The sequence below is a fragment of the Lissotriton vulgaris genome, chromosome 2_1 (genome assembly GCF_964263255.1).
Source record: "Lissotriton vulgaris chromosome 2_1, aLisVul1.2, whole genome shotgun sequence".
NCBI classification, from domain to species: Eukaryota; Metazoa; Chordata; class Amphibia; order Caudata; family Salamandridae; genus Lissotriton; species Lissotriton vulgaris.
The window spans coordinates 2,027,845,739-2,027,872,014 of record NC_141687.1 but is presented as its reverse complement, the minus strand read 5'-3'; the positions used below and the strand labels follow the sequence as shown (position 1 = coordinate 2,027,872,014).

The 26,276-nt window shown below is 48.9% G+C and overlaps 1 protein-coding gene across 1 annotated transcript in view; it reads left to right on the top strand.

Annotated features, from left to right (window-relative positions):
- Positions 1-26,276, top strand: part of SPPL2A (signal peptide peptidase like 2A) — a 311,837-nt gene that overhangs the window by 255,328 nt on the left and 30,233 nt on the right. Inside the window, exon 15 of the mRNA XM_086958253.1 lies at positions 2,287-2,447. Within this exon, the coding sequence (XP_086814379.1) occupies positions 2,287-2,447 (161 nt within the window). The remainder of the gene's footprint in view (positions 1-2,286; positions 2,448-26,276) is intronic.

Sequence of the window (26,276 nt, the reverse complement as noted above, 5' to 3'; positions counted from 1 at the left end):
TTGCTGTATGTCAATGACTGGCTGCTGAAGGCAGGATTGCAGCAGTAAGTCGTGGCCCACCTACAGATGATGGTGGAACTCTTGGTATCATTGGGATTCACTATAAATGAGCCAAAGTCCCACATGTATCCTTTGCAGAGGCTTCTACTCTTGGGGCACAGTGAATTTCTGGGCGTTTTCCTCCAGAGCAGCAAGTACAGTGCATTTGGGCTATGATCCCGATGTTTCACGCTTGCTTCTGAATCATGGTGAGGGTGACTTTGAGGCTTCATGGCCTCATGCAGCCTCCTGTTCAAGTATGCCAGGTGGCACATGCCTACTCTACAATGGTACTTGAAGTTTCATTGGACCCATCATTAAGGCAGCCTTTTTGACATCATCTAGGTCTCAGAAGCGACTGCTCGAGGGCTGCAGTAGTTGCTGTTCAAAAGCAGTGGCAAGCCGCTCTCCCTTCCCCAGCCAGAGCTGACAATGGATACAGATGCCCTACTGCTAGGCTCACATGGTCATCTTTAGGAGGTGGAGATCAGAGGCCTCTAGTCTCCAGCAGTCTGCAGATTACATATCAATCTACTGGAGCTGCAGGCTATTCATCTGGGTCGGAAGGCTTTACTACAGTCCATCAATTGAAGGCTGTTTCACGTTCTCACAGACAACACCACATCTATGTGATACTGCAACAAGCAGGACAGAGTGTCGTCTGAAGTCCTGTGCCAGGGGGCTTTGTGTCTCTGGAGGTGGTTGGAGCCAGAGGGTACCTTACCGAACATATATCATTTGGCAGGGTCCCCGAATGCCAGAGTGGATAAACTGAGCAGATGTTGTCTGGCACGAGAATCATCTGCACCCAGAGGTGGTGCAGGGTGTCTTCCAACAGTGAGGGAAACCCTGGATAGATCTCTTCACCACCTTCCAGATTGTACAATGATAAAATTATCTGCAACTTGGAGTGTCCGTAGGAACACTGGCTAGATGATGTATTTTGGCTGACGTGAACCAGAGGACTCCTGTATACCCTCGTGCCTCTACCTCTCCTGCTATGAGTTCTGAATGACTGAGAACAAGTTCTGCAGCCCCGCCCCGCCCTGCCCCTCACGCATGCTGCCGCAGCAGGAGAATAAAATAAAATGATAATAATGTCACGTTATTATCATTTTATTTTTTCCTTTCTTTTGCTTCTTCCTGGCAGTGGGGCAAGGCTCCTCCACCTTAGCGGATGAGCTGCCACTGTTCTTAGGTGTGGAATCTATGGTTAGAAGTATCTATCAGAAGAACTTTCTTACCTTCAGGTAAGCTGTTTCTGGTGGATACTTCAGTAAGCGCAGAATTTTCACTTCTCTCCCAACTTTGTTCTGTGGAGTGGCCTCTCTTTAACATCTAAAAAGGTCCAAGGTTGTAGTCAGCATTCTTTTAACAACAGTGTTCACTCTTTGCGTCTAAGGGCACAGAAAGGATAAAAAAAACTGATGTCACGACGTATGGGCGGCGTTTATAGCAGCCGCACTCATTTTCAGGGCATTATGGAGCCAACGCAGAGCTCCATGATGCCACCAAGCTTCACTCAGGAGCTCTGCTGTGAAAAGTTTATATTTCAAAGCTGGTGCCTGGGGGTAAATCTAAGTTGCAGAATCTGCAGTTAAATAAATTAGCCACTAGAAAGAGCAATCCCAGAGGTAAATAACGTGCTCATTAAAAACAAGCATTGACTAATCCAATACGTCTGGCTTTAATGTGCAAAAGTGTAAAAGCTGCATTTGTGCATGCCAGTTTTGGCTTATGAGGCCAAAACTATAGGCGTTGTCAGTGCTTGTTTATCTTGTTTTTCAGCAGGCAAAATGCAAGTCCCAACTAAAACATTTGAAACAAAAAAAGAAAAAAAACCTGCAACAGTTGTGAAAAATAAAAATAGGTTTGCTTTCTATTTACATTTCATGCATAACATAAAGAATTTAATTTATGATGATTCTGCATGCTTTTGAGATTTGAAATAGTCCTCAGGCATTGCAATGCACACGCTCCAGAGGAGGTGGAACACTGCAGTGAACAAGTCAAGGGCATCAGGTGAAGAGAAATACTCATTGCAACGAAGCTCAAGCCACTCAGTGTGTTAACGAACTGGTAGCAGTAGGTTTGCATACCTTAAAAAAATAAAGTGCCACCAAGAACCCAATTATCTCAAAGACGTTATAAGGCAAAGGAAAGTATGACACTGCATCGCATCATTTTCTTGGTAATTATAGATGCCTATAAAAGTACCCATGCTATTTTGGTTAATTTCTTTTCCAGCTTACGCAGTTGGCATGGTGCTGACCTTTGTTGTTCTTGCACTGACGAAGATGGGACAACCTGCCCTTCTGTACTTGGTACCCTTTACACTTATTACGAGTTCCGTAATTGCCTGGCGGCGTAGAGAAATGAAGATATTTTGGACAGGTGGCAGCTATGAGGTAATGTTGGATCTGTGCTTTTGGTGAATACTGTGGAATGTTACTGTCATGAAAATGTATATTATTTTCTGGGAATGTCACTACAATGTATTAGCGCAGCCACCATCAGGCCAGGTCAGGCTCTCTCAACTGTCTTCTTCAAGTACAAACATTCTATCAATAGGGATAACCAGAACTCAAACCTAACATTCTAGTTGAGCTAACACTGATGTTTGAGGCATATCAGCTGTAGATTGTATACTTTATCATAGATCACCATCTGGTGTTGGGCTCGGATGTTTGCACTTTGTTTTTGTCGAATAAATCTTTGTAGTCACGGGATAGGTGACTCCTCCCTATGGTCACAGTGCGCATGGGCATCGACTCCATCTTCAAATTGTTTTTTCCGCCATCGGGTTCTGGCTGGGCATGAAAAGATTAGGTTTTAAAGATATCTCCCGCTCCAAGAAGTGTTTTCATAGTCTGCGCTAAAACGCTTTGACTCTTGCTTCAAATCCAACTTGATCCAATTGCTGTTCTGTAGAAGATGTCCAATTTGATCCGATTACTATTCTGGGGCCAATGAAGCTGTGTTTTCCAGGCCATTGTTGACTCCACAGCATCCTGTGAACTTCAAGCAGGCCATGCTGCAGCTCTACAAGATGGTTCCAGATCCCTCTGGTGGGCCTCCGGCCCTAATGATCTGCCTGGGCCGCCAATCAGACTTCCATCTGCAACTTCCCCCTGGACTCCAACAGACCATGTGCACACTCAGCCCTTCCAGTGCCAGACAGTGCATTGACTTCTTGGTCACTGGCCCCCACCAGTTGTTCCTTTATTAGTGCTGACCCTGAATCTAGAGGCCCTGTTACCAGATTCTGTCCGACCTTTGATTGAAGATCTGCAACCTGCTTTGGCTAGAGCACCCACCATGTAGTGCTCTACAATAAACAATACTCACCTTCAGTTTGAGGATACCTCCCCTTCTGTTCCCTTACCTCAGAGGCAGTACCTTTTTGATTCAGATTCTGATACTTTTCAGGGAGTTGAGCATATTCCCACAGTGAACACATCAACGAAAAGGTGGACCTTTTTGCACCCATCTCAGTACATTAATGCTGGCTTATGAATTGATCTACAGAACACTAATCATTTGGCCACAAACCCAGAGATGGAATTGAATACTCCATTGGTGGTCCCTAAAGAAGAGAATGCTTCTTTTGTGATAGTCTACCACCTCTACGGCTGTGCATACCACTAACAGCTTCCTGCACTTTAAAGTAAGGCTAACTTTCTGACCAAAATGTTGTTTGCAGCCCGGGCACTCTACTTTGGAGCCCTTATTGCCATTTAAGGATACCTTGACTGAGCTGCATATGGTGGCTTGGTCCAAGCCTTGCTGGACCCCATAAGTCAGTTGCCTGATTGCTAGATGGTAGTGACATTTCCCAGGGGATCCAAATTTCCTGACTCAGCATCCTAGTCCTAAGAGCCTTATATTTCAGGCATCTATGAGCAAACCCAATCCGAATTCTTTGCCACTGTTCTGCCGGAGAGCTAATCATAGATGATAAATACTATGGGAAAAAGAGTATTTTCCTTTGCTAGCTTAGCACTACAATCCTTGAATGCTGTTTGCCTCTTGGGTTACTACACTCATACCCTTTGCGGCATGGCTAATGAGAAGTTGCCTGCTTTACCTAAAGACAATCAAAATATCTTTGCACTGACAGTACAGGATGGCCAAGGCGCAGCAAAATACCTCTTGAGTTCTGGTCTGCATACCACCGATTGTGTTAGAATATGGGCACCTGTGTAGACATTTAACTTAATACCAAGATGGTTTCGACCATATTTTCCAGGGAATTTCCTTACTTATGGAAAGGCCGTTTAATGAGGCACTATTATGTTTAGAGAGTGCACATTTTGTGCTTCAATGCTTTAAGGAAACCAACACTTCAGCTCGTTCCTGGGATTGTTTACTCCTTCTGCCAATTTCATCAAAAGTATCAGAAGATGGGGGGCGTGGCTTGGCGGGCGAAGATGGCGGTCGCAGCCTAGTAGAGCTCCCGCCGGCCCGGACTTAATTTGATCATTTATCCTGACCCCCGAGCCCACTGTTGGTGCCCAGTGATTGCTTTCGATCTGGTGAAGTCTCCTGTCTACTTTGGTGTGTTGATCCTGCAATTCTTCCCTTCCTGCGATCGGAGGGAGGCGGCGGCGGAGTGCGGCCTGGTGGCCGGCCGGAGACCGGGGTCCTCGAGTTTCGCGACGCCTGGTGGCAGTTGCGACCTGGCGGGTGCGGGTGGCATCCGCTACGCCGCCCTTGGCTCATTTCTTCGGCCGCGATCGCCTGGAGATCGGGACGGTGCCCACAGCTCCTACCCCTCGGCTCACCCCCTGAATGACCAACGAGCGGTGGCGGTGAGGCGTGGCCCCGCGACAGTCTGGAGACGGGGTTCCTTGTGCCCCGAAGCGGCCGGTGACGGACTAGTGGACGGTAGTGGCATCCGATCAGCCTCTCCTGGCCCGGCCCGCTAGATACGGCTGCCCACAGACCACGGACCCACAGATTCTTCCTGTTGTACCTTGGACGGCTGCTTGTGGGGACGAGTGCAGGGTGCGGCCTGTCCTGCCGGGGTGACGCCGGGACCTCGATTTTCGCGACACCCGATCACGGCGGCCTCATCTGGGCCGTCCCGCTCAGGACTTGTGACAGTACCCGAAGGTTCGAGGGTGGTGTCCGCCCTGCCCAGCGCTTGCCATGACCAGGGACAGAGGAGGTGGCTCGCCTAAACATGGCCCCATCGATAAATTCACCGGGCCGAGTGGTGGCGCCGGGGCGGCCGGTGGCAGCGGTGGCCCCGGGCCGGACAATGCAGCTATACTGGCGGCTATCACCCAATCCCGAGACATGCTCGATGCCAAGATTGGAGCGGTTGGGGCGGATGTCACGCTCCTGCGCCAGGACCTCCGCAACGCGGTGGAGCGGATCGCTGGGGCTGAGACCCGTATCACGGAGACTGAGGCGGACATTAGTGGCCTAAAGAAGCGACTGGCGGAGGTGGAGAGCGTCCAAAAGACACTGGCGGCCCGCGTGGAAGATGCAGAAGGGCGCGCGCGGCGCAACAACCTCCGCTTCATTGGCTTTCCAGAGCGGTGCGAGAAGGACAACATGGAGCGGTTCCTAACCGGGTGGCTGGAGAGCTGGCTCCCCGAAGGGGCACTGTCTACGTGCTTCGTGATTGAGAGGGCCCACAGGGCTCTGACCCAGCGGCCGCCGGAGGGTGAACGCCCGCGGCCAGTTATCGCTCGCCTGCTGAACTATCATGACCGGGACGTTATCCTGCGGGAGGCGAGGAACAAGGGCTCACTCGCCTTCGAGAATCATACTATCATGATTTTCCCGGACTACACGAAGATGGTGCAGCAACAGAGGCAATCCTTCATGGACGCTAAGGCTAAGCTTAGGGGCCTCAAGCTCCAGTACTCGCTCCTGTATCCGGCTCGCCTGCGAGTAATATATCAGTCTCGGACCCATTTCTTCGATTCGCCGGAGGAGGTGTTCCGCTGGACCGATGAGGCGGTGCGACTCCGGCCCCATGCCCGGCCGGGGCTGGACCCGGGCAGGTCTCAGGGATCGTCGCCGGAGCGGACGGATCGCCCGAACAGGAAGGGCCGCCATCGGAGGTCTCGCTCCAAGAAAAGATCGGCTTCCGCCTGTGCATCGCAATCGGGTGGTGCCAGGGACTCGGAACACTCCGATGCGGGCAGCTGAACATTGCTGGGCCTACACGCACTTTGTATGCTGCATACTGAACTGCTCTGCTTTGGCTGGTGAGACTGTTTCATTCTGTCCTTGATGTGCCAGTCGGCTCCCATGTGAAGACTTCAGTTATTGCCATGGGGACGCAGTGGGGCTCGGAGGGTACCATTTGTGGGCCTCAGACCCTCACGGATGTGAGTGTTGTTGGGGGGGTGGTGTGTGTGTGTTATTGTGGGGCTGTGGGGATCCATTGGTATGGCGGGCCCTGGGTCCTCTGTTTTGGACCCGGGTCTCTCCATGCCGCGACAGATACTTCAATGTTTTCTGAGGTATTGGGGTGGTGGGTGTGGGGCGTGGGGGGGAGTTCTGGTGTTGCACTTGTTGGGGGGGTTCTGGGTTGGGAAGGGGGCGCTGAGTTTGCGGGCTGGGGGGGTGGGTCCACACATGTCTGAGGCTTTGATTCTTGTCGATTTGCGGGTTGCACCAGGGTGGGAGGGAGGGCCAGATTCTGGACTGTATGTTGACAATGGCTGATACTGCGCTTATGTCTCCTTCAAAGACCCTGCGGGTGGTGACATGGAATGTGCGGGGTATCCTGGATAAGATCAAGCGTGGGGCTGTGCTGCGGTGGGGAAAGAGGGAGATGGTGGATGTACTCCTGCTCCAGGAAACTCACATGCTGGGCTCCAAGGCCCTTAGCCTTCAGAGGTTCGGTTATCAACAGGTCTATCATGCTGGCTTTACAAGGGGATCACGGGGGGTGGCCATATTGGTACATCGTAGGGTGGCCTATGTCCATGAGAAGCAATGGATTGATCCTCAGGGCAGGTTTGTCTTTGTAAAAGGCCTACTGGGTTCCGAGCCGGTGGTCTTTGGTAGTGTTTACGCCCCTCCCCCCCTGCAATGGGCTTTGTCTGAGCGGCTGTTTGCGTTGTGGGACGAAATTCCCGAGGTCCTGACCGTGGTGGGGGGTGATTGGAATGAGGTCATGGATGTGGGCCTGGACCGCCTGAGGCGAGCGCATGTAGTGTCTGACCCCCCCCCCGCGGCTGCCCCCACCCGATTGTGTGCGACTGTGCGTAGTCTGGGCTGGATTGATGTGTGGTGGCATTTTCATCCCGCAGTGCAGGCCTTCACGTATGTATCGGCGGTGCATGGGTCCTTCTCGAGACTCGACTATCTGTTTGTACCGGGTGCCTGTCTGAGCCTCCCCAGGGGCCTCTCGGATCATTCCCCTGTCCTAGCCACCGTAACCCTCCCCTCTAAACGGCAACCCTTTCGCTGGCGTATGTCCGCCTGGCAGCTGCAGCGGCCGGAGTACGTGGCGCATTTACGCGAAGAGATCGATCACTTCTGGCGCGAGAACTTGGTGGGGGGTGTCGATGCCATTGTTGTGTGGGAGGCGCTGAAGCCTACGATCCGGGGCATTGATATAGCTTGGTGTGCGGCCGCTCGGCGGGAGCGTCGGGAGGCCATTGTGACTGCCGCGGCCCGCATGGAGGAGCTGGAGCAGCGTGGTCGACTCGGGGGTGACGAGGGCGTCGTGCGACAGCTCCTGCAGGCCCAGCAGACATATTCCTCGGTCCTGTACGAGGAGGCCCGACAGGCGTGGCTCGCCACGCGCAGCAGGGTGTATCAGTGGGGCGATAAGTCCTGCACCATGTTACATAGGCTTTGCCAGGCGACTTTCCAGCCCCTTGAGCTACCCGGCCTTACGGCGGAGGACGGCTCGGTTATGACCGACCCGGGTCGGTTGGCGGCTAGCTTTGCCCGCTACTACGAGGCACAATACGCTCCTCGTGACCCCTTGGTGGAGGGCGAGATTGCCTCCTACTTGGACGACCTACTCCCGCAGGCAGTCCCGGAGGAGACTAGAATGGCCTTGGAGGCCCCGCTTACGTCCGAGGAACTTGGGGAGGCCCTTGGCCAATTGAATACTGGGAAGGCGCCCGGCCCGAGCGGTTATCCTGCCAAATTTTATAAAAAGTTCCATGTCCAGCTGGGACCCCACTTTCGCAACGCCCTGGAGGCAGCGCGGACTAGAGGCGAGCTGCCACCTGACTGGCGTCATGCCGAGATTGTGGTCTTTTTAAAGCCAGGCAGGGCGCCGGACCGGCACGACTCTTACAGGCCGATCTCCCTCCTCAACATCGAGGCCAAGATTTTGGCGAAAGCCCTGGCGAACCGCCTTCTGCCCCACATCGCCGATCTGGTCCACTCTGACCAGGCCGGGTTCATGCCGCGCAGGGCCACCCGGCATAATATCCGGCGGGCGCAGGCAGCGATCGACGCCATGGGTGCTAGGGATGAACAGGCCGCACTCCTCCTTGCGGACATGGACCGGGCCTTTGATTCAGTGAGTTGGGCGTATTTGTTCACATTGTTGGCCCGCCTCAATCTAGGGCCTGTCTTCCTGTCCTATATCCGTCTCCTATACACCAATGTTACGGCGTCGGTCCGTGTAGCCGGTGCGGTCTCAGGGAGCTTCCGAATCGGACGTGGTACTCGGCAGGGTGGCCCGCTGTCCCCCTATCTGTTCGCCCTGGCCATGGAGCCCCTGGCGTCGCGGATACGAATGGATGCCCATCTACGTGGCTTTGTCTGGAACGATACCCTAACAGATCGGATTGCACTTTACGCTGACGACGTCCTCCTGTTCCTTACCGACCTGCGGCGCTCGGGCCCTCGAGTTTTGGAGATCATGCGGGGGTTTGGCGAAGTCTCGGGGCTCCACCTTAATTTGTCTAAATCGACCCTGTGGATTTTACATGGCGGAGTGGTTGCCGACCCCTGGGCCGCCGACCTGCGCGTGGCGACGGACGGCCTGAAATATCTGGGTGTCTTCCTCTCGACTTCGCGAGCCGTGGCCTGGACACGCAGTGTCTTGCCGGTGTGGGAACGGGTCCAGGCTGATATCAAAACATGGTCCAGGATGCCCCTTACAATCTTTGGGAGGTCGGCCATCTTTAAGATGGTGGCGCTGCCGAGGCTGTTGTACCAACTCCAACACTTTCCGCACCCTATTGGCATGGAGTGGTTCCGCCAGGTGAACTCTGTGCTGAGCCGCTTCCTGTGGGATGGCGGTGCAGCCAGGGTGGCCCTGAGGACGTGCTTTCTGTCCACATACTGTGGTGGTTTGGCCACATCCGACCTCCTCTCCTACTACCAGGCGTCACATCTACTTGTCCTCAATGACTGGTGGTACGGGGATAGGAGTGACCCGGCCTATGCCCTGGAGAGACATCTCATGGGAGATCGTACGCTCCACACCATTCTTTATTCGGCCCGTATACGCCGTGGGTTGCCGTCGGTAACTAAAGTGGTCTTTGCAGTGTGGCGGCAGTCTCTGCGCCGCATGGGTTGGTGGGGCAAATTAACGGCTGAAACGCCGCTGTGGCACAACGGTTTGCTCCCGGAACTGGCGGCCCTGGCCGGGTTCGAGGGTTGGGAGGCTATTGGAATTACACAACTGGGCCAGGTCGTATCAGGCGCCACCCTCAAGTCCTTTGAGGAACTCCGTGTGGAGTTCCAGATGCCTCAGTCCCAGTTCTTCCGTTACCTACAGCTGAGGCATGCCCTCGCCCCGAGCATTGCCGGCCTCGACTCCCTGCCGGAGTTCAGTCCGATTGAGGCGAAAGTGTTTATGGGAGACTTGGGTGACAAGAAGGTCTCTAGGATCTATCAGTCACTTGTTACTCACTGCTCATCCACTCTCAGCTCCCTTCGGGAGGCGTGGGAGGTAGACGTGGGCGCCTTGGATGAGGACGATTGGAGGGAGGCGCTGGAGTCCCCGCGCGGCACCGCTATTGCGGTTCGGCTCCGCCTGATACAATTCAAATACCTGCATCGTGCCTATTATACACGTGAACGTCTGTGGAAGGCTGGTTTGATTGCGTCATCGGAGTGCCTGCGCTGTGGGGAAGTGCCTGGCTCCCTGCTGCATACGGTGTGGTCGTGTGGTCGCCTGGCTGGATTCTGGAGGGGCGTATGGAGTTGCCTGGCTGAGGTCCTGGGCTGGGATCTTCCTCGAACCCACCGGCTAGGCCTGCTGCACATTATGGAAGGGGTTGGGGGCAACATGTATAAGCGTCATCTGTTGCTCCTGGGCCTGGTGGTTGCTAAGCGTGACCTGGCTCGGGCCTGGAAATCTGTGAGGGCCCCCCCCCTGTCTGCGTGGAAGGCTGGGTTGGACTACTTTATGGGTCTTGAAAAACCGGTCTTTGAGGCGCGGGGCTGCCCACGCAAACACTTCAAGATCTGGAAGCGGTGGGCCGACTACCGTGGCCTGTCCTTGGAACCCCCGGCGGAGCAGGAGGAGGACATTTGATCGCAGTGACTCTTCTGGCCCGAATGGCAAAACCCTGGTTGCATTATACCTGCTTCTTCTATGTGTATCGTCTTTGTGTTGCTTCTGTACATGTGTGGCGGGGGGGGGGGTGTTGGGTACGGGTGGGGGTGTAGTTGGGGTTGGGATGGGTTGTTAGGGCATTTTTAAAGCCGGGCTTCATTGACACTTGCTTCATGGACTACTATGCATGTCACTATTACATTGATACTGTTGTGGGGATCTTGGTGTGTGAAGATACCACATTCTTGATACTCTTTTGCTCAATAAAATTGGTTGTGAAAAAAAAAAGTATCAGAAGATCCCATTATATTGATGGGCTCCTGGCTATTGTCCGGGACACCTTCACGTCCTGTTGAGCCTTTACATGGCTCCATGTGCAGGGGCTTTGGTAGGGGAGAAGTTACCAACAGCAACAGCAGTTCTCCTCACGTGAATTGGCTGCCTTCAAACCCTTTTGGTTTCCCTTCCATCAGCCAGTTAAGACCAGGAGGGGGAGTAAGAGGGGGATGAATCTAGTGTTTCGCTTTCCCCCCCAAGTTTCCGCAAATCATGCTGCTATTCTGTCCCAAGAAAGGATGTAGTTGCTGACCATGAAATCGATTAAAATGACATCTGAGACAAACAAGGGGTTAGCTTGCTATTCATGGTCCTTCGTGGTCCTGAAGGGAAATGGCGACTTGAGACCAACTTTTGACCTCAGAATATTGAACTCGTCCCTCAAGAAGCAGAAGTTCAAAATGATGCCACTTACTCAAGCTCTGATGACGGTGGTGGATCTCAGATACCAACTGACCTAGACAGACTGTTAACCCCTCCAGTTCCATTGATGTTGGGCGTGACAGATGCATCCAGTCTAGGATGGGTAAGTCACCTGGACAACGTGGAGATCAAGAGCCTCTGGTATTCCAAGTAGCCACACTATCACATTCAGTCTTATGAAGCTATGCTCCTTCGGTATGGCTGTTAATGCCTCCCTACTTTATCTAAAGGACATGTCAACCCAGGTGCTGACAGACAACTCAATTGCCATGTGGCAGTGTGGGGTCCCTTGCCCTCACTGGGTTCTGATACTGTATTGCTGTTTGTAACTTTAGGAGGTCTCTGTAACAGTGATTTACATTGCATGGTGCCTCAGCATCACGATATATAAACACAGCAAGCAGCATCTTGCTAGTCACAAGTGGCGTTTGCAACCAGAAGTGGTATGGGTATTCTCCTGTATTAGGGTGTCTTTCATAGATTCACATGCTTGAATATTTCCCATCGTCGGAGTGGGAGTCCCACGTTAATTAAAATAGCAATAACATACTCATAATATGTAAAAACATAACACATGAAATATACATTAGAAAAAAGGGAGTAAATGCCCAGACATAATTCCTACATAGGAATGCATGGAAAGAGAAAAAACACTTGTAGCCTACTCCTGTCATTATGCTGGTCCAAACTGTAGCCAATCAGGCGCCAGCAGCCCTCCAGAACCTTCTCCTCAGAGCTCAGTACCTCAGATTTTCAACTGCACGCCGTGTGAAGGGAGTCTCCCTGAGCTCTGCTCAGTTTTCAACTTTTCTTCAGGTTTTTCCTGTGATTTCAGCAGGTCTTCAAGTAAGAAGTCTTAATTTAGACCTTGCTCTTCTTGTGGAAAGCTACGCCTTTACTCTGAAGATCCACACAGTAAGTGTATTTACTGTCTTTACCCTGACCATGAGGAGGGTAAATGTAAATTCTGTAGAACTTTTTCTACAAAAACCCTTAATGACAGGGAAGGCCGTCTCCTCCTGTGGCTTCAGAGGCTTAAGGACAAGGATAATATACTTTCTGATGCCGAAAGTCTAATGGCTGGTACTTCTCAAGCAGCATCTAAACGTAGTAGTGTGCAGAACTTGCCCTCTTCATGGGAAACATCCTTTACAACGCAACTTTTACTTCGCACTACCATTACGACGCAGATATTACAACGCAAGTCATTACAACGACTTGCGCTGGAGGGCGCTGGAGGATAGGGAATAGTTTAATTTTCTATCCAACACCTTCCCTACTATCCACGGGTACAGGAGTTGGATTAGAAAATTAAACTATTCCACTATCCAGCGCCCCCCAACGCAAGTCGTTGCAACGACTTGCGTTGCAAAAACTGCGTTGTAATCGCATGCAGAGTAAAAGCATGCGTTGTGGTGACATACATCCCTTCTCCATTCATTAAAAAGAAGAAAATGTCTCTTTCTATGGCTCCTGCTGTGTCTTCACCTCCTCCTACTACTTCCACGCCCACGAGACCTGGGTCTCAGGCGTCTGCTGCATCTTCACTACATGTTTCTGTGAAAAAACATGTTTCCTCGTCGACGTTCGTCCCGACGATGAAATCTGCCGGCTCGTCGGCGGCGACTGTGACGACTAAGTCTCCTGCAGGATCGTCGACGGCTGTCTCATTGGCGTCATCATCGTCAACGAAGTTATCCCTCAGTTTAAAGATTGTGTCATCTACCATTCCCATTGCTTAGTCGTCGACGAAGAAAACTCTGTCAACGACCAAATCTTCGTCGACGAGAATTCTCAAAAAGTCCGCTTCGGCGACGACCACTCCATCGACGAAGAAGTAGTCTTCGTCGTCGACCCCGTCGACAAAAGCTCCGTCGGCGGCGGCGGATTCCTCAAGTTTGGTTCCGTTGACGCCTATGTCATCGCCGTCGTCGGCTCCGTCTACAACATCCTCTACTTTTGCCTCTGCCTTTGCTGCCACTGTCGTCACTGGGTCTACCACCGTCGACCCATTTCACCAGCGTCGCAGGGTGCCTGACTATCACCAGTGATCCTCAGCCTTCCTCGCCCTTGCTTGCCACGGATTCGAGCTGGACTCTGTAGAAGATGTACACAAGTCCTTTAGGGCAGCACGCAGTCCATCGGATTTAGTCATCAAGTGCCAGGATTATGGTGAGGATGATGAGGACCAATATTTCCAACAGGAGAAAACACCTATTCAAGTTCCTACTGCGACTTTGCCTCTGTCGCTCATCTCCAATCTCCAGCATATGTTGGACGACTATAATAGGCGTTTACCGCCATCTCCACAGATGCGACAGTACCTTCTACTCGTGCGCCTGTTGAAGTTCCAGTTTCGACTTCACGGTCAACTCTGCCAACTCCTGCTCCTCAAGTGTAGACTTCAGTCCGAATACACACTACAGTGTATTCCGATGACGAAGATGAGAGTCCACCAGACCGCGAAGATGGTGAGGTTTGTGATGATGACGACGATATGGCGGATTGGGATGAATACCAAATTCAGACACCGTCCCCCCCCCTCCGGTTACTCCAGGAGATTCTCCTCCGGTGGACATTGCTAGTTTCCATCAGCTGATGGATAGGGCGCCTCAACGCTTCAAGTTACCACGAGTCCAGAGGGAAGAGGATTGCTTCCTCTATGATTTAAAAAATCAACCATTCAAGCAAGTTCATACGGTTCCCATTATAGATTTTATTTGGAGTGAAGGGGTGAAGTTAATGCAGACGCCAAATTCCCTACTGGCGCAGATGCCCCGTCTGGAAAAGAAATATAAGGCGCCTGTCGGATCCCCAGCATGCCTCATGGCGCAGCCGAAGCCAGATTCGGTGGTTGCCCAGGCTGCTCAGCGTCGTTCTCGTAACCCTGCGTCTCCCGTTACTGCTCCACCAGATCGAGACGGTCATCGCCTTGACGCTATAAGCCGCAAGTTTTTTACAATGGCCTCAACAACAGTAAGAGCGGCTTAATGCTTTGGCCATTTTGGGGCACTACGACCGCCAGATATGGTCAGACATGTCTGCTTTCGTAGCCCTGGTTCCGCACGCTTCCAAGACGGAAGCCTTAAAACTTCTCGAAGAAGGAGAGAGAACATCAGAGGAGATTATAGACTGTGCTGTTGATATTGCCTGTACTGGCTTCCGGCAGCTCGCTGGAGCGGCTGTTCTACGCAGGCAGGGTTGGTTGCTTTCCACATCCTTTCACCAGAGGAGCAGGCGAAGATCCTAGATACGCCGTATGACGGCGAGTCGCTTTTTAGAGCACATGTTGAGGAGGCATTAAAATCCATCGAGGAAGACACTGACACTGCTCGTTCTTTAGGGACCTTACAATTTCGGAAACAGCCTTTCGTGGTGCACACGGACGCGGCACCTCTTCTACTTTTCGAGGAGGAAACAATCAATATTGCTCCTACAACCAAGGCAACCAACGCTACTCAAACAACCAATAGCAGTCTTCCCGTCATCAGTCTTCGAAATCCTACAGGGGGAAATCTTCTTACAGGAGATCTGCTCCTAAAAGACAATGACTTGCCTTTTCCCTCAAGAGTTGGAGGTCGAATCTCCCTGTTCTTTTCCCAATGGTCCTACATCACTTCGGACCGTTGGGTTTTGGACATTCTAGAGAAGGGCCATGCTCTAGAGTTCATCAAACTCCCTCCTCCCACTCCACCATCGGGCCCACCATCGGGCCCACATCAAGGAACTTTGGAAAGTGGTTTCCAAATCTCAATGGGCAAGGGGATTCTATTCCCGTTTTTTCCTTGTAATCAAGAAGACAGGGGATTGGCTGCCGATATTGGATTTGCGGGCACTCAACAAGTATCTCAAGAGCCAATCCTTCCACATGCTGACACTGGTGGAGATCTTACGCCTTCTCTCCATGGGAGACTTCATGACTACCATCGACCTCCAAGATGCCTACTTCCATGTCCTTATTCTTCTGCGACATCGGAAGTACTTGCGTTTCTGTGTGGGACGAAGAAACTTCCAGTTCAGAGTGCTGCCTTTCGGCCTACGCTCCGTCCCTCGCGTCTTCACGAAGGTGTTAGCTCCTGTGGTAGCTTACCTGCGTCTCCAGGACGTCCACATTTTTCCATACCTGGACGACTGTCTCCTAAAGTCACAGTCTCGCACACAGCTACTTCAGGACACGCGCCTTTGTCAGGAGGTATTTCGTTCCCTCTGCCTTTCCATAAACACTGACAAGTCCCAATTAGATCCAGCTCCCTGCAGGAATTTTCTAGGAGCAACTTTGGACACTACTCTTGCAAAAGCATTTGTGTCTCAGGAGCGTCAACAAAAGATCCTTCGCTTAGTGTCCCTACTTCGGGCAAAATATTCCGTTTCAGTCAGACTCTTGAAGTCATTTCTGGGAATGGCGTCATCGTGCATTTCATTGATCCCAAATTGCAGACTACAGACACGCCCCATTCAGGAAGAATTGGACGGACAGTGGCGCCAAGTCACCGGTTCCTTCAACGACATAGTCAGTGTAACTGCTCGCATGAGGGCAGCTCTCAAATAGTGGGCACAGCCATCCAACCTTGCGGCAGGAACTTCGTTCCTTTCCACCACTCCAGAACTTACTCTTACAACGGACGCCTCATTAGAAGGATGGGGTGCACACCTTCAAGGCCTGTCCATAAAGGGCAAGTGGACTCTGCCTCAGCGAGCCTGGCACATCAACAGGCTGGAGTTGATGGCCATTTTTCTGGCACTCAAGTCGTTCCATCCATTGATCCGAGGAGACTCAGTCCTTATTCAGACGGACAATACAACCAGCATGCACTATGTCAACAAGCAGGACGGAACCAAATCTCCACTTTTGTCTCGACTGGCGCAGTCGATCTGGGACTGGGCTCTGAGTCACCAGATCACTCTGACCGCAGTTCATCTCCCAGGCATCTCCAACATCCTAGCGGATTCCTTAAGCAGATCCCTTAAGCAGATCCACGTCATCGACCCACAAGTGGGAGTTACATCAACCAACACTCAATCTAGTTTTTCGACGATAGGGTCGTCCGCCGCTGGATCTCTTTGCCACTCCAGAGAACCGGAAATGCCCATCTTACGCAAGCTGGCATCCCCACCGTGGGTCACGCGGCAATGCCCTTTTGATGAACTGGTGCAATCTGTTTGCTTACGCTTTTCCTCTAATTCCACTGGTGCCTCGAGTATTGTGGAAGATGCGGAGACCGCTTTGCCACATTCTCCTGATCGCTCCCAGATGGCCTCGGCAGGCATGGTTTTCGAAGCTGCTTCTTCTATCCCAGTGCGAGCCCATCCTCCTTCATCCTCTGGCGGACCTCCTCACGATGGACAGGGGTCAGATTTGCCATCCGGCCCCCTCCTCTGAGTTTGTCAGCCTGGAACCTGAGCACCTTGAATTTGCTCATCTAAACATCTCGCCAGACTGTAGAGACATTCTCGCTCAGGCCAGAGCTCCGTCGACAGTGAAAACCTACAAGCTCAAATGGAAGAGGTTTTGCCATTGGTGCGCAGCTGCTGGTGTCCATCCTATTCGCTCCACGCCTGCGCAGCTGCTCCCGTTCTTTTTACAACTGGCTCAGTCGGGTCTTTCCCATTCGACTCTGAAAGTTTTTCTGGCGGCAAATTCCCGCTTCCGCCAGGATGGCTCCACCTCACTCTGTTCTTCAAGGATCATTCGTCAATTCTTCAAGAGATTGTTCTGAAAGTTCCCACCTATTCGGCGCCCTCCTCCTACTTGGCACCTCAACATCGTGTTGGCACAACTAATGAAGGCACCATTCGAACCGATACACAAGGCAGACTTAAAGTTTCTAACCTGGAAGGTAGCTCTTCTACTTGCGCTGACCTCATCACGTCGTGCAAGTGATATTCATGCCTTCACTACAAAACTTCCTTTTCTTGCTTCGCACCAATCCCACCTTCTTGCCTAAGGTGCCTTCGGATTTCCACATTAACGAACCTGTTTTCTTAAAAACCTTCTTTGCCGATCCACAGTCTCCGGCGGAGCAGAGTTTACACTCCTTGGACATTAAAAGGTGCCTGAAATTCTACATCAGCAGAACGGCCCCTTTTCGCGAATCCGATCAATTGTTCATAGCTTATGGACGCTTCCACAAAGGGCGTCCAGTTACCAAACCAACTATTGCTCGTTGGGTTTCTTCGGCCATTGCTTTCTGCCATCAAAAAGTCGGCAAGCCTCTGCAATCTTCAGAGAGGGCCCATTCTACCAGGGCGATGTCGTCTTCTACTGCCGTGTTCGCCGGTGTACCGCTACATCAGATCTGCATAGCAGCCACGTGGTCCAGCAGGCGCACGTTCACGAAACACTACTGCCTGGGTGCTATCAACGAAGCGGATACTGCAGTGGGACAGGCTGTACTTCGCAATCTTTTTAAATAAGGTGAGCCTCTGTCCTCCCTCCTCAGTTATGGTTTAACATTCCTACTGTTATGACTTTCATGACTATATTATCGGTCTTATTAAGTCATTCCATGTTGTTGCAACACTATTGAAACCTTCTCGGCTGTTACTGCTCTCTATTCTATATTCAAGCATGTGAATCTATGAAAGACACCCTAATACTGGAGAAGAACAATGTTACCTGTAAACAGGTGGTTCTCCAGTATTGGTGTCTTTCATAGATTCACATGCGACCCACCCTCCTCCCCTCAGAGGCTCTCTCCTCCTCATAGATTCTATGGTCACTCTTGTGCTACGAAAATCTGAGGTACTGAGCTCTGAGGAGAAGGTTCTGGAGGGCTGCTGGCGCCGGATTGGCTACAGTTTGGACCAGCATAATGACAGGAATAGGCTACAAGTGTTTTTTCTCTTTCCATGTATTCCTATGTAGGAATTATGTCTGGGCATTTACTGTCTTTTATCTAATGTATATTTCATGTGTTATGTTTTTACATATACATATTATGAGTATGTTATTGCTATTTTGTTTACCGTGGGACTCCCACTCCGACGACTGGGAATATTCAAGCATGTGAATCCATGAAAGACACCAATACTGGAGAACCACCTGTTTACAGGTCAGTAACATTATTCTTTTCGCCCAGTAGAGCATAACCCTGTCCTTTGTGCCCTTTGACTAAGCATTCCTTCTCCCCTTGTTGGGGAAAGATCCAATATTTATAATCTGGAGTCTCAGCGAACTCGCTGAGAGAGTCCACTACGCCAAGGGAGCCACTCACAGCTGAGGTATGGTATGGCACCCCTGCCAAAGCACTCCCTCTCCCCTTTTTGGGGAAGAATCCAGAATGTAGGCCTTGGAGTCTCAGAGACCCCTCTGAGAGAGTCCACTGCGTAAAGGGAACCTCCGGCAAATGAGATAGGGAAGTGATACCACTTCCCTGGGATCACAGCTTACTGGACTTTGAACGTTGCTTTGACTCGTCTACCGGTTTGTGTTCCCCTTCGCCCTTCCCCTCCTCTTTCCATGCGATGTCCTTCACCCTCCCCTCCCCTCTTTCCCGCCTTCATTACCTGACTACTTCCCCAGCTCCTTCCCCCTCTCCTGAGCCTTTCCCAATGCCTGCTTTTCCCCTTTTGTATTTGTGCATATTGTTTATCTCGACCATACAAGTAACTATGTTGCCATGCTCTAATAACTGTGTAACCTATGTAACGATGTAACCTGTAACTTTGATCTGATGCTCATGTAAAGCGCTCTGATACCTCCGGGTCTAGCCAGCGCTATATAAAACCTTTAAAATAAATAAAAGGGCGCTGGCACACAAGGCTTCCTGAAAAAAAAAATAGTATGTGGTTCATTACTTGTTTTCTTCGTTCATAAATTATTCACCTGTGCTCTTCAAGGCAACAAAGTACACCGTTTTCAAGATCCTTAACCCCTTCCACACTCATGACGAGCTGGGCTCGTCATGGTGTAGCCTCCTCGTACACTGATGACGAGCCCAGCTCGTCATAAAACAATGAAGAATAGCAATTCCCAGCACAGGAGGGGAATTGCCTTAGCAGCCATGGAGTTAAAACCAGGATAAAGGATCAACCTGATGCTGAATGGTGTCCTTCTATAAGTGCTGCACTCTATCCCCTGCTGGTAAAACACATTTCCAGGCATGACCAATGTTCCTTCATGTGAACAACCAATTTAGAAAATTCTTGAAGAAAAACACACTTTCCACAGTAATCTCAGGGATAAATGTATTGTTAGACAATTGCTAGCGTGTTGTGTCAGCTGACATGAGGAACCCCGTCAGCTACCACTCATCCTGAGACTGCAAAAAACAACCAATATTTATACACATCTCCACGGTCAGAGTTAATGTGCTTCTCTGTAAGTGAATGGCTGCACGGTAGTGTTATACGGCTTGATAAGTGGGAGGCATAACTTAAACAAGGCTTTCAGCGATCACAAACAGTCCCTGCTTCTTAAGACACTATAATTAGCAAAATGCTTAACTTTAGTCTTGTACAGTAATATACGGCACGCAATGTCTGGGGACAGCAAATATCTCGTCAAAGGGGAAGAAAGGCAGAGTGGCATTTTCCAGGGTCAGCATATGAAGAAGATGATTTGAACAGATATTCTTGGTGTTGGGAGGAAGGGTAAGGATAACAAAATCACGGAACACAAGTTTAGACGTGCACGTATACATTTTCTAATCATAGGCACTCACTGTGTTTTTCATTTAATGTACATAAAACTAAGCAAACAAACTTTACAAAGTTACCGGAGCGTTGTTTTAGTGAAAGGTTTCCTCTTTCATTTTTACCATGCTGTGAAGAGTGTGAGATGTCCGTTTATATCTTGGTGTTTCGAATATTCACATTTTGTAAGCTTCATTTTTCTACATCCTCTGAGCAGGTCTACAAAATTATGGATAATTGATTTCCCACCATCACATTATGGCTTGAAGAAATTGCCAACATGAAATCATCTATATATATGCTAAATAAATGGAAATTTAGGATGTTTTTACCAGTGGACCATAGATCCTAACCTATTCCAAACACCAGTCAGACCATTTATACTAGATTTATAGGCAACATTTACTGGTACCTGATTGACATAATTTCCTGAGGATTGCAGCAACTTCTACGGAAAGTACTAGGATAGACTGCGTAATCAAGAAACTGCAGTATTCCCTTGGAGAGCAACGGGTGAAGGGAACAGGGAAGACTTCACTCATGATAGGGGTAGAAAAAAATTGAAATTTCTGTAGAGATCTAGAAAGTAGCAGAATGTAGAATTTACTCTATGTTCCAAATGTGCAGAAGTGTCTTTTGCCAAGCTTTAGAGCTAGGTGCCAGAAGAAGAATCCCTGGGACTAGGTTTTGAGATAGGATGCTGAATAAAGTTCCTTTTGCACTCATTCAGCTAACACACCGGGGACTGGAAGGCATTCCAGTCCAGAGTCCAGTCACTCATTTCTGGCTTCATAGTCAAGAGCTGTGTTTGCCAGTCTTGGAAGGTACTCTCCACATCACAACACTTAAAGGGAAGCAATAGCAACGCTGACCACCCTGCAACAAAACTACATAAAATAAAACAGGACTAAGTGGGAAAGTTATTGTTCTGAGTATAGGAACCGAGACTGGTAACTTGATCAAATTAATTTTATTACCAGTGCTTTTTCGGTATGCAACCCAACATAATCCACTATGCCTTAAAAAATCCGTGTAAAACAGAATTCACTGTATGAATTGAGACAGTCTGGATAACTATAATGGGCCACTTAAATCTCATTGTGTGGGCAAATATGTTGAAACCGAACTCAAATGTCATCATATATGCTAGTCACCATAGAATATATCACCCCGGATAGCCACTTGTGGAAACCAGTACCAGAAAAACGTGAGAGGTTATCTAACTCCTGCAACTTTATTGATGATGATCAAAAGTGTTGGCTGGGCACTAAGGGTGTTAACGCTGGCGATCAGTAGGTCTACCATCTATATAAGCCCACTACCGTCAGTATAATGTGTAAAAGAAAAGCTCACAGAAGTTTTTCATGTGTATAGGCCACAAATAAATATTCTAAAAAGGTTATACATTGCAGGACATACCAAATATCTTTAGACTTTAAGTAATAACATTGTCAATAATATGAATCATGCAGTAAATTGTGTAAATGCTTCTTGCAGCAGTATATACACCGTGTCACAGGGCATACTGTTTGTTCAGTTGCCAAGTATGTATTTGCCACAACCATGTTTTGTCTTAGTCAAAACTAATAAAAAAATATTAAAATTGTTTTTAACATAAAACGTGGTCAACATACAGATTGTCAAAATAGATGACCCTTTAAATAGTCGTCTGGTTTCTATGCATACTTAGCTCACGTAGTATTGTTCAGGACATGTCTCTGTCAAGATACTTGTGTGAACAAGGTTAAAAAATAAATAGGTTTAAAAAAGGATACACTATTCACAAAGGAATTGCAGTGTTCAACTGCAGTTCTATTTGAGTTGCTTATCCTCTGAAACACAAGAAGCAACAGAATAAGTCCGAATCAGAGTCTGATCTAATCCAGTCCATACTTCAGCTTTTTCTGCTATACAAGGTACTCTTCCTACTAGGAAACTAGTAGTAATGGCAAAAATATTTTTTCTGGTGTGCCAAAATGTTGTATTTCGTCACTGAAAGATGGTTTATTGATTCAAGTATTGCATCATTAATACAGCTCTGACCCCTACCCCTAGCTCTCCACTTGACTAAGAAGCAGTCCGCAAGAGATAGTAGATATACAGCTCCAACTCTCTCACTGCCCGCATTTCTCCTGGAGAGACGTCTCTGCATCTCATACATGACTTGATCCTTAGATCTGGTGTTCTGATGAATATTAACTGCCATTCCAAGCCTCCGTGTTTTTCTGTAGCGTCTGGTGGAATGGGCACCCAGTCACTTCCGTATATTCATTTCTTGAGCTGTACAGTCAACCAGTGCTGGAGCCCTCTGCATTGGAGCGGTCACTGGAAAAACGTTTGAATCCGTGCTTCCCGAGGGGCGATCTCCTTCTGGAGAGTCCAACCATCTTTCGCCTGAAGCCGTCCTGAGCCTGATCACGGAGGGAAGGCGTCTCTGTGCTGATCATGAAGTCTAGAAAAGCATGATGTCCTCTTTGGAGGAGAAACCACCTTCACCATGTTGATGACACCCCTGCAGTTTTTCTGTAATCCTCCTAGACAAATGTATCTGCTTCTTCAGTTGAACTCCCCGTCTTTAGACGTGAATGTAATTCAGACTACCTGTCAGCACCTTGGTAAGGCACAAAGGGGCAGAATGTGAAATGATAGAGTAGCCCACCCCTCCCCCATACACAGACGAACCAGAGAAATCTCCTGCATGGAGCACAGCTGTGGATACACGGGTGGCATTTTTGCGGCTGGTGTCCCAAGGTAGTCTCTTTTTGACAGCAGATGGACCGTCTTCATATTTACTTGCTCTTTATGATCCAGACAGTGAGCTGTGCTGTGAAATGTAAAACGGGGCAGAGTGTTTTTCTATTTTTATTTCCCAGAACAATATTGCTGACGAGCATCTCCGAATTAAGGCCGGCATTGACTTTTAATACCATGGCTATTGCCTTTGCCTCCCGGGAAAATGAATTGCAGCAAATACCTTTGCATCTGTCCTATTTCTATAGAATGCTATTCTGATATCTCTGACTTTTTTTGTAGAATCTACAGATCTGCTGAAATCCATTCCAAATTGTGATCAAATTGTAAATTACAATTTGATTACAATTTGTAATATAACCCCCGCCCCCCATTATTTTATAGGGAAGAAAGGGGACGCTTTAATGGCGGAAATAGATTTTCTTTTGAAGATTCTTGTTGTTCCTTTCACCATGGCTGCTGAGTAGAAAGAAGGGGCTCTTCCTGCGGTGGCTTTGCGTTTTAAGAGGGGTACAGGAAAAGCAAATCGTCCTTAGAGTATGGTTGGCTCGTTTGCAGGGAAAAGTACAGATCTGCGCCACCTGACTTCACTGCAGCGAAACTGTTAATAAACAGCATATTAAACAGTACAACATTGACTGCAAAACAGTCTACTGTATACATCAAGTGTGCACAGGGGTTCAAGTGGGGTGAAAAAAGATGGTCTCTCAGAGGCATGGTCGATGTAATAAATGTCATGCATTAAAACATTTAAGCTAAAAATCTGTACTAAGCATAGTGTGCCGCCAGACTAGTATTTTGACTCTTCTGTCATTGTATCCAGATGTATATTAAATCATGTAACATTACACTTACAACAAGCCAGGACTATTGGATTTGCCAGTGATTGTTAGTTGCAAAAGATAAATAAGCAACAACTATGGCTTCGTTGTATATAATACTGAAAACGCTTCAGTTCTGACAGGATGAGACTGTACAAGAACCATAACGAGTCTCTTTGACGTTACATCACAGGCAGTGAAGGGTGGCACTGCTGCAGTTACGACTTGTTTTCACCCTGAGAGTGAGGGCAAACATGGAGAGCCCGGTAGGAACTGCCGATGCTGAGCACCGCCCGGACCCTGCCCACGCAAACCCCCTGAGTGTGCATTTTACGACGTGGACTACAATAAATGTGAAAGGCACTCATTTCTGCCAGCAGCATAAAAAGAGAGCTTGTTGTGGTGGTTAGAGAAGCTACAGCAGCTCAGGTATGTGATTTGCAGTTTTTCAGCTGCCGACCTTTGGCCAGATTTCTGAGAAATGAAGTGCCATGAGAGAAAGTGTTAGTTTGATTACACGCCGCCAGTGGCGATGAACGAGTTGAAACCCAATACTTGCTTCCAGCTCTGAGAAAGAATTCCAAGCACGTGAATCCCTGAAATCTTATGAGACTGCAGTTTGGCTGAACTTTCTTTTTCTGTGACATTAGGAGAACAATAATAATCCTTTCAAAGTTGTTTTTCTTCAGTTAAGACATATCCGTCCTCTCTCAAAGAAACGGTGGAGGTTTGAACAACACTTAATGCACGGAAAATACACTGCGTGCCGCAAGTCACGTCTCATTAAAATGCCAAACTAGCTTCTGGTGACATTTACGAACAAGTCGCCCTTGGGCTGAGTGCTTTCGCCATAACCCTCTCTCCTCTCTCCCTCCCGCCCGCCCACTCGTGACATTACAGGGCTGTAATACGGTCACCCGTCGTGAAGTGATTGTGTGTGCGCTCGGTCCCCCCCCCCCCCCCCCTCTCTGTTTCATTCACCCTCTGTTGGTCCACCTATCTCCTTCCATTTTCCCTCCGCAGTCCTTTTATTATTTTGGCTTGTCTCCCTCCCGTCTCCACTTTTTCTACGCCTTTCTCCCTTCCTCTCTCTCACAAACCCCTCCACCCTCTTCCCTCTATGACTCTGACGTCACTGGTTACACATTACCACAGTGCAGATGGGAAGCGGAGATTAACGTGATAAAGGTGTTTTTCCTATGTTGATGCATTTTGCTGCGTTTGTTGTACGTGTGTGTGCACGCTGTCTGCGGGTTAGGAATGTTCAGTGAGGGAATTGTAACACGTTTCTGAATGTTCAGTGCTTGTTACTACTTGGTAGGTCCTTTAAGTAATTATAATGCAAGCCTCAGAAACCATGCTGCTTTCATTCCGCACTATTGCTATTTACTAGGGTGTGAAATAGCCAGTTCTATTACGTTTGATACGTGCATGATTTTCGTAGGAAGACTCCTATGATTTCTTCTGACTTGGATTCCTCAGATTTGAACTAGCCTCTCGTCATAGATCACGAATCCTCCTGGCCCTCAAAGTCAAGGTAGTGGTGTTTTAGTCCTTAGAACTCCCTTTATTATTGGGGCTTTGGTTGGTTCCGGTTTTTAATGCATTGATTTTATTCAGTCTTTGTTTTCAGTGGCAAGAATTAATCCTACTGCCACCTCATCCTTTCCATCAAGGGTTCACATTTCTTGGATTTCGTCCTTGTTGCTACTGTCTCATTTTTTAGTTTCGATTTTGGATTGTGGTTTATGTTGCTATTTTGCGATAGTTGTTGTTGGTTCCGGTGTAACTTTTCAGTCACTTCTAGCCAAATTTTCCTGACTTTGGAATTCTTTTTACTGGAATTTGATTCAATGTCTTTTTATAGAGTCTGACTTGGTATTTAACATTATTGTTCTCACCCATTGCTGACCCATCTTAATGTTCTGCAGTTCTCATATGCTTAATTCCTGGATCATGCTGGAAGGTCTTCTGTGGTGGGTTTCGCCTTGTCTCCTGTTACCAGCTGTTCTTCAAAATTCTGGTCTCTATTATGTTTTGGTGATTAAGTGATTAATCATTCTGAAGGTTTAACCACCAAATAATCTCCTTTAGAATACCCCAGGTGCCAGACTGGGTCCGGAAAAGTTTCCCAGCAACAACTTCTTCATGCTGACATATGGTACAGAGGCCATTTCATGCCACTCCTGAAGTGATGGCGCGAGGTAACATATCAGCGTCACCCATGTGCGCTGATGTCAGTACTTTTTTTTTTTTTTTTTTTACATCTTTCAACGCAGATGCGGAGCTCCATTCCTAACTTTGACGGCTCTAAGACAATTCCAGAAAACATCTTGCTGGCCATACCAGCAGACCTTGTGCTGTCTCTTGCTCTGACAATTGGGGATGGCCACGATATAGCAAAATATGTACTGCAAGATGGTGTGGACACCACCAAGAGCATGGGGCTGCATTATCTGCACTAGCATTGTGCTTAGACGACATGCATGGATGCTAGTAACTGGATTTTCTGGGGGCGTCCAGGTGGCCTTTATGGACATGACTTTTGATGGAACTCAACTTTATGGAGAGAAGACTGACTCCAGCGCTAAAGCAATTTAAAGATAGTCATAGCACAGCACAGGTTAATGTTTGTAGCCTGTAAATTCCACCTGTAATACAGGAAATTTAGGGGTTACCGTAGAGGTCTAGCTTACAAGTAATTTCAACCTTCTCAACCAGTGCGGCAACCAGGTCAGCCTTTTAAGGGCAGAGGACATGGAGGCAATTGA